Source organism: Ylistrum balloti, unplaced genomic scaffold (genome assembly GCF_031769215.1).
Source record: "Ylistrum balloti isolate Yb309-2 unplaced genomic scaffold, AGI_CSIRO_Ybal_v1 Utg370228, whole genome shotgun sequence".
NCBI lineage: Eukaryota > Metazoa > Mollusca > Bivalvia > Pectinida > Pectinidae > Ylistrum > Ylistrum balloti.
The window spans coordinates 17,412-26,388 of NW_026782189.1; the positions used below are offsets into that span (position 1 = coordinate 17,412).

At 36.3% G+C, this 8,977-nt stretch overlaps 1 protein-coding gene across 1 annotated transcript; it reads left to right on the forward strand.

Annotated features, from left to right (window-relative positions):
- Nucleotides 1-1,306, forward strand: LOC132551958 (class E basic helix-loop-helix protein 23-like). Its single transcript, XM_060216101.1, has 2 exons — nt 1-663; nt 1,226-1,306. The coding sequence occupies exons 1-2, from the start codon at nt 1-3 to the stop codon at nt 1,304-1,306; spliced, it is 744 nt and encodes a 247-aa protein (XP_060072084.1).
- Nucleotides 1,307-8,977: the final 7,671 nt, after the last annotated feature.

An 8,977-nucleotide genomic window follows, 5' to 3' on the forward strand; every position in this document is an offset into this window, starting at 1 on the left:
ATGGAGTATTCTGGAACGAAATGTGTGCCCGAAAACTCTAACAAAACAGGAAACGATAGCAATCTCGACAACAGAGACAACGAAGAAAATGGAGGGAAATATCAAGTTCTAGGAATTAGTGAAGACACGCCATACGAAGGACATTCTGAGGAGGAAATGAAAACTGACGATAACTATAGAGACAAGAAGGGGCTGTGCAGTTACAGAAATAACCTACAAGGTGACAAAAGTGACAGAAAATATCTCTCACCGAAGAGTCGGTGTGGTGAAGGTGTTAAGGAGATGCGAAACACCATTAACAGGAGAGAACGACGAAGGATGCATCAGCTTAACATAGCTCTGGATGGCCTGCGAGATGTGATGCCCTCTGTTCACTCGTCGTCTGCTCGAAAACTCTCTAAAGTAGCCACACTGATGTCAGCCAAAAATTACATTCAAATGCTGGTCAAGTCTGTCCAAGAAATGCGCGTTTTACTGCACAAACTCGGTGGGTGGAGTGGGGCTTTCAGTAAAGGTGTGCCTTACTACCGTGGTCCTGTCGTGACGCCGCCGCAATTTTCCTCGCCATCACAAAGTTTCCTGGACACTCCGTCAACTCCAACGAGTCTTACTCCGTGTACTTACAGTTACAGCAGGGAGACGCCTGTTACTTCGACAATGAAGGTGAATATAATGTCACCGTTACACCATCAGGAATATTGTCAACATGTGTATCATACCAACAGATCGCAAACTTTATCGGAACATTACTCACACAGAGCCAACTGTTTTCATTGTTATTATTGATATATCATCAGTAGCTGTTGTCTAATGAGATATTAAGTGGACATCACCTAGACTAACATTGACTGACTTTGGTATGCAAATTACGAAAAACTGTTTTCAACGTGATTTTTCGAAATCCTATGTATGCTACAGTAGTATTTAAAGTAAATAAAAACTTAGAAGGCATACATATCATTTAACATTATATTTATGTATCATATCCTCCTGACCTGTCTGTATGCGTGGTGGTTCAATTAATAACTTTGATATATGAACAGAACGATTTCGTTCATATTGTAATAATTATTCAGCACGTCATCAAATATTTGATAAAATATCACAATTATGAAACATATTTGGATTTATCATTATTATCAAACTCTTGAAATCTATTTTCAATGTCGGGTATATTTTGGGGAGTTGATAAGAAATTGCCTGATAACTGGATCTTTTGTCATAGCCCAACCTCAACATACATGACCATGTCACGAATTTGAAGAACGAAAGCACCCTCTCATTTAATATGTATAAAGCTAGTTAAGTAAATATTATTTATTTACAACAAATTTTCACTTTGTCCAAAACTATTTTGATGATAATTATTCTTCGAGCTTTCTTTATTTATGCCACATTTATGCCATATTAAGTAAGTAAAATCTTTAGAAAAAATATACTAGATACTTTAAGATCGTTATACACTTTTATCTCTATAAACATTTAATACATTATCAATTGTTTCCCTTACCTGCAACATAAGTATAACATCGTTACACGTAATGTTCCCAACCGGGACAGAATTTGTCTGTAAGTATAACATCGTTACACGTAATGTTCCCAACTGGGACAGAATTGGTCTGTAAGTATAACATCGTTACACGTAATGTTCCCAACCTGGACACAATTTGTCTGTAAGTATAACATCGTTACACGTAATGTTCCCAACTGGGACACAATTTGTCTGTAAGTATAACATCGTTACACGTAATGTTCCCAACTGGGACAGAATTGGTCTGTAAGTATAACATCGTTACACGTAATGTTCCCAACCGGGACAGAATTTGTCTGTAAGTATAACATCGTTACACGTAATGTTCCCAACCGGGACAGAATTGGTCTGTAAGTATAACATCGTTACACGTAATGTTCCCAACTGGGACACAATTTGTCTGTAAGTATAACATCGTTACACGTAATGTTCCCAACTGGGACAGAATTGGTCTGTAAGTATAACATCGTTACACGTAATGTTCCCAACCTGGACACAATTTGTCTGTAAGTATAACATCGTTACACGTAATGTTCCCAACTGGGACACAATTTGTCTGTAAGTATAACATCGTTACACGTAATGTTCCCAACTGGGACAGAATTTGTCTGTAAGTATAACATCGTTACACGTAATGTTCCCAACTGGGACAGAATTTGTCTGTAAGTATAACATCGTTACACGTAATGTTCCCAACTGGGACAGAATTTGTCTGTAAGTATAACATCGTTACACGTAATGTTCCCAACTGGGACACAATTTGTCTGTAAGTATAACATCGTTACACGTAATGTTCCCAACTGGGACACAATTTGTCTGTAAGTATAACATCGTTACACGTAATGTTCCCAACTGGGACAGAATTGGTCTGTAAGTATAACATCGTTACACGTAATGTTCCCAACTGGGACAGAATTTGTCTGTAAGTATAACATCGTTACACGTAATGTTCCCAACTGGGACAGAATTTGTCTGTAAGTATAACATCGTTACACGTAATGTTCCCAACTGGGACAGAATTTGTCTGTAAGTATAACATCGTTACACGTAATGTTCCCAACTGGGACAGAATTTGTCTGTAAGTATAACATCGTTACACGTAATGTTCCCAACTGGGACAGAATTGGTCTGTAAGTATAACATCGTTACACGTAATGTTCCCAACTGGGACAGAATTGGTCTGTAAGTATAACATCGTTACACGTAATGTTCCCAACTGGGACAGAATTGGTCTGTAAGTATAACATCGTTACACGTAATGTTCCCAACTGGGACAGAATTTGTCTGTAAGTATAACATCGTTACACGTAATGTTCCCAACCTGGACACAATTTGTCTGTAAGTATAACATCGTTACACGTAATGTTCCCAACTGGGACAGAATTTGTCTGTAAGTATAACATCGTTACACGTAATGTTCCCAACCGGGACAGAATTGGTCTGTAAGTATAACATCGTTACACGTAATGTTCCCAACTGGGACAGAATTGGTCTGTAAGTATAACATCGTGTAAATTGTCTGTAAGTATAACATCGTTACACGTAATGTTCCCAACTGGGACAGAATTGGTCTGTAAGTATAACATCGTTACACGTAATGTTCCCAACTGGGACAGAATTTGTCTGTAAGTATAACATCGTTACACGTAATGTTCCCAACCTGGACACAATTTGTCTGTAAGTATAACATCGTTACACGTAATGTTCCCAACTGGGACACAATTTGTCTGTAAGTATAACATCGTTACACGTAATGTTCCCAACTGGGACAGAATTTGTCTGTAAGTATAACATCGTTACACGTAATGTTCCCAACTGGGACAGAATTGGTCTGTAAGTATAACATCGTTACACGTAATGTTCCCAACCTGGACACAATTTGTCTGTAAGTATAACATCGTTACACGTAATGTTCCCAACTGGGACAGAATTGGTCTGTAAGTATAACATCGTTACACGTAATGTTCCCAACCTGGACACAATTTGTCTGTAAGTATAACATCGTTACACGTAATGTTCCCAACTGGGACAGAATTGGTCTGTAAGTATAACATCGTTACACGTAATGTTCCCAACTGGGACAGAATTTGTCTGTAAGTATAACATCGTTACACGTAATGTTCCCAACTGGGACACAATTTGTCTGTAAGTATAACATCGTTACACGTAATGTTCCCAACTGGGACAGAATTGGTCTGTAAGTATAACATCGTTACACGTAATGTTCCCAACTGGGACAGAATTGGTCTGTAAGTATAACATCGTTACACGTAATGTTCCCAACTGGGACAGAATTGGTCTGTAAGTATAACATCGTTACACGTAATGTTCCCAACTGGGACACAATTTGTCTGTAAGTATAACATCGTTACACGTAATGTTCCCAACTGGGACACAATTTGTCTGTAAGTATAACATCGTTACACGTAATGTTCCCAACTGGGACAGAATTGGTCTGTAAGTATAACATCGTTACACGTAATGTTCCCAACTGGGACAGAATTGGTCTGTAAGTATAACATCGTTACACGTAATGTTCCCAACCTGGACACAATTTGTCTGTAAGTATAACATCGTTACACGTAATGTTCCCAACCTGGACACAATTTGTCTGTAAGTATAACATCGTTACACGTAATGTTCCCAACCTGGACACAATTTGTCTGTAAGTATAACATCGTTACACGTAATGTTCCCAACTGGGACAGAATTGGTCTGTAAGTATAACATCGTTACACGTAATGTTCCCAACCTGGACACAATTTGTCTGTAAGTATAACATCGTTACACGTAATGTTCCCAACTGGGACAGAATTGGTCTGTAAGTATAACATCGTTACACGTAATGTTCCCAACTGGGACAGAATTGGTCTGTAAGTATAACATCGTTACACGTAATGTTCCCAACCTGGACACAATTTGTCTGTAAGTATAACATCGTTACACGTAATGTTCCCAACTGGGACAGAATTGGTCTGTAAGTATAACATCGTTACACGTAATGTTCCCAACTGGGACAGAATTGGTCGAAGTTTAATGACCTGTGGAAGTTTGAGAGGCTATAACCAGAGACGGGGCTGTATAAACAATTTAAAACGTGATAGTACAAAGTACACGTGATACCATAACAGCTAATATGTAACTGTAACAACACAATATAGGATTGTCGATATTTTACATTATGAAACAAGGAGAAAAAATATATTTGTAAGAAAAAAAGTATGGAGAAAGTAGATAATCTGTGATTCTTAACAATGAACACATCTATAATCACAGTAAAGATTAATAAAATGTAGATCACAACGTCACCACTTTTCTAGTCATCATTCTGAAACATCGGGGAACATTATACATTACAGCCATTGTTAAAAAACTAAGACATCTGTATATATGTATATATATATATATGTGTGTATAGTTAAACATGTGAGGAATGACTCAGTGTAACTGACCTTCTCATCGTGAACCTATCTTGATGTGACAATACTGGGCGATTATCTTGTCTCTTCTTAGACTCGAAAAAAGTTTCTTTTGAATGATTGAAGGCAGTATTTAATCATTGATTTAGTTATTCTTTATATGCATGTCCCATTGTTGTTGATAACAAGGACTTCTCAGAAATGTACATAACCATACATCACTATAGCACTCCACTTGTCTCTTGATTTGTATAGAAACGTGATTTTACATTTTATATGCATGGGTTATGACAGAGCTACTACTGATTTCTCGTCTGTATAGTGATTTCTCGACTGTAAAGCGATTTCTTGTCTGTTTAGTAATTTCTCGTCAGAAAACTGATTTCTCGTCTGTATAGCTACTCCTCCTCAGTATAAAGATTTCTCGTCTGCATAGCGATTTCTCGTCTGTATAGCTACTCCTCCTCAGTATAAAGATTTCTCGTCTGCATAGCGATTTCTCGTCTGTATAGCTACTCCTCCTCAGTATAAAGATTTCTCGTCTGCATAGCGATTTCTCGTCTGTATAGCGATTCCTCCTCAGTATAAAGATTTCTGGTCTGTATACTGATTTCACGTCTGTATAGTGATTTCTCGTCAGCATATTGTTTTCTCGTCTGTATAGTGATTTCTAGACTGTATAGGGATTTTTTGTCTGTATAGTGATTTCTCGTCAGAATACTGATTTCTCGTCTGTATAGCGATTCCTTCTCAGTGTAAAGATTTCTCGTCTGTATAGTGATTTCTCGTCAGCATACTGATTTCTCGTCTGTATAGTGATTTCTCGTCTGTATAGCGATTCCTCCTCAGTATAAAGATTTCTCGTCTGTATAGTGATTCCTCAACAGTATAAAGATTTCTGGTCTGTATAGTGATTTCTCGTCAGCATACTGATTTCTCGTCTGTATACTGATTTATCGTCAGCATACTGATTTATCGTAATCACTGTTATTTCTCGTCATTATACTGATTTCTCTTCGCTATAGTGATTTCTCGTCAGCATACTGATTTCTCGTCTGTATAGTCATTTCTCCTCTGTATAAAGATTTCTCATCTGTATAGTGATTTCTCGTCTGTATAGTGATTTCTCTTCGCTATAGTGATTTCTCTTCGCTATAGTGATTTCTCGTCATTATACTGATTTATGTATAGAATAGCGATTTCTCGTCACAGTAATTGCATAATGTCAGTATATTGATTTATCGTTAGTATAGTGACTTGTCATAATAGTGACCTCTCTTCAGTATAGCGATTTCTCGTCATTGCAATTATACGTCAGTATATTTTTTTCGTTAGCATAGTAATTCCTAGTTATCAATTTGAGAATATTTCCTTAGATTGAATTCAGTTTTCATGGCGTAGCGGATATTAACCCCATACACTAGTAACATTTGCTTAGCAGTATTTCGAAGCAGTTCGTCGTCGTGATTCGTGTAGGTGGATAGTTTTTACATTGTTCAGGTGACTGACTTAACGTTTGATGATAATGTAAAGCAGTACATGTATATGTATAAGAGACATAAGTAGTAAAAGCTATCTTTTATTGAAATGTTATATATTAGCAGTTGTGACGCTGTTAAATATAACATTAATTATCATTATTCTACGAAGTATAATTTGTTGAAAGGCCATATTCAGATTCATCTATACAAATCATGGTTATGTGCTATATATTTCACTGTGGTAATGTGTGTGTCATTTGTTTTTTCTCGTGTTTTTTATTATTCAGCCCCTAATTAGAACAGATGACAAAGACTTCAGTAAATTTGTTTTTATGTCCTGCCCTAGTTATAACCTGTAGTATAAAGTCATTGGTTATTGTCGATTCTCAAGTGATATTCTGTGATAATTCAGTAATGTTGAATGTCCATCTGTCTTGTTTTCCTGATAAATCAGTCCATGATAATCTCCTGATGTTGATATCGTGAAGTTACCAGTCAAAGTAGGATTGTTCATGTACCGGTCAGTGTGACAAAGACCGATCGCCAATTGAGAGAAAAGACGTACGGAGGGTCTAGTAATTGGTTAAGCACTTGATAGCCGACATTGCATGCCTTTTTAGCACGTCTATCACACTGGCTGCAGGTGTGGAGACAATGCTAGCTATAAGTGGTTTATTTAGTAAACTGTAAACATTGAAGCATTGGAGGAAATGAGAGATGGTGCTGAGGAGTTTCCCATAATACTGACAGGCGGGACACTAGGGGGAGTACGCTATTTCACACAATATACCTCGAATTAATTAATACGAGTCCATGGAGTCTGCGTGGTCGGCTCCTGTTGCTAGGATTAGTGAAACGCTGACCTCCGTTACGCCCCTCACCACGCCCCATCCTCCATTTACAATACCCAATCTGTCCCTCCACACCTCACCACCGCTGTCATTGTTCGAGTAGTCAATGAGTTTGAGAATACTGTAACATAATGACCAATCCTAACACTTGAGAGAGGTAGAGATATTACAAAACTGTTTTAACGTCTAAATATGATGTTACTTCCCGTCGTCTTTTTTTCTTTTCTTTTTTTTTATAAATGACAGAAATTGGGACACTGGAATCATCATTGTTTGGTTATCAAATCTCTCATTCGATATCAGATTTAGAAAGGTATAATCATGAATTTAGCAGTAATTGGAGCACTGAGGAAAATCACATGTTGTGATTTAACTCATTTGTCTATTAATATATATTGATATCACAACAGCGGTATATTGATATCATGCATTAATATAATCATACAAAATGTAATACAAATATATTGATATCATAGATTAATGTAACCATACAAAATGTAATACAGTTATATTGATATCATAAAACTGGTGTATTTCTAATATTACCATACAAAATGTAATACAAATATATAGATATCATAACATGGTATATTAACATCATAATCCTACTAAATGTAATACAAATATATAGATATCATAACATGGTATATTGACATCATCATCCTACTAAACGTAAAACAAATATATTGACATCATAATCCTACTAAACGTAAAACAAATATATTGACATCATATTCCTACTAAATGTAATACAAATATATAGCTATCATAACATGGTATATTGACATCATAATCCTACTAAACGTAATACAGTTATATTGACATCATAATCCTACTAAATGTAATACAGTTATATTGACATCATAATCCTACTAAATGTAATACAGTTATATTGACATCATAATCCTACTAAATGTAATACAGTTATATTGACATTATAATCCTACTAAATGTAATACAGTTATATTGACATCATAATACTACTAAATGACATACAGTTATATTGACATCAAAATACTGGTATGGCAGATGTTAACGGTGATTTGTTGTATTGTTGAACCACGTGGTGAAATGTCCAGGTTTTTTTAGGGTGGCTCTCACAAGTGTTCCGCGTATGAGTGAATTTTGTTGATTTAACACTAGGTGGAAACTAATCAAAATTATTGTAATACATTATCGAGTAATTAACCATCGTTTTGTCGTCACTACACTCACGTGATAACGACAAACATCACTTTTATAACACGACATGGGCGTAGTGGTTGTGTTTAATGTGTGAACAATACACATTTGATTTTAACTTGCTATATTTAGCACGTTAAACGAAACATCAGATGACACACCATATGACCAGTTTTTTTTTTACATCAAATATGGTAGCATATCAGACATTAGGGGAAACCCGTATTTGACACCTTGCCTGTCCATTGGTACTGATAACAATGAATACCGAATGTCACTTTAATATGCTGGAACACGTTCTGATTGTCTAACCGAGATATGGATGTGAGAAAAATCTTTAGACATGATACGTTCTGTATTTATCACACTTTAGATATACGTTATCGTCCGGTTTTATACATTGGGTAAATCCTGTGGTCCTCTACATAAAATAAGAGAAGACAGATCTACCGAATCAATAAACATCCAATGACGTCAAACACCAGCGGTATCGTTATATATACATTTTCTACT

Excerpts from the sequence above, each read along its gene's own strand:
- LOC132551958 (XM_060216101.1), top strand. The coding sequence starts at position 1 with ATGGAGTATTCTGGAACGAAATGTGTGCCCGAAAACTCTAACAAAACA. Across the intron at positions 664-1,225 it reads CTGTTACTTCGACAATGAAG|CCCAACCTCAACATACATGA; the intron begins GTGAATATAATG and ends CTTTTGTCATAG.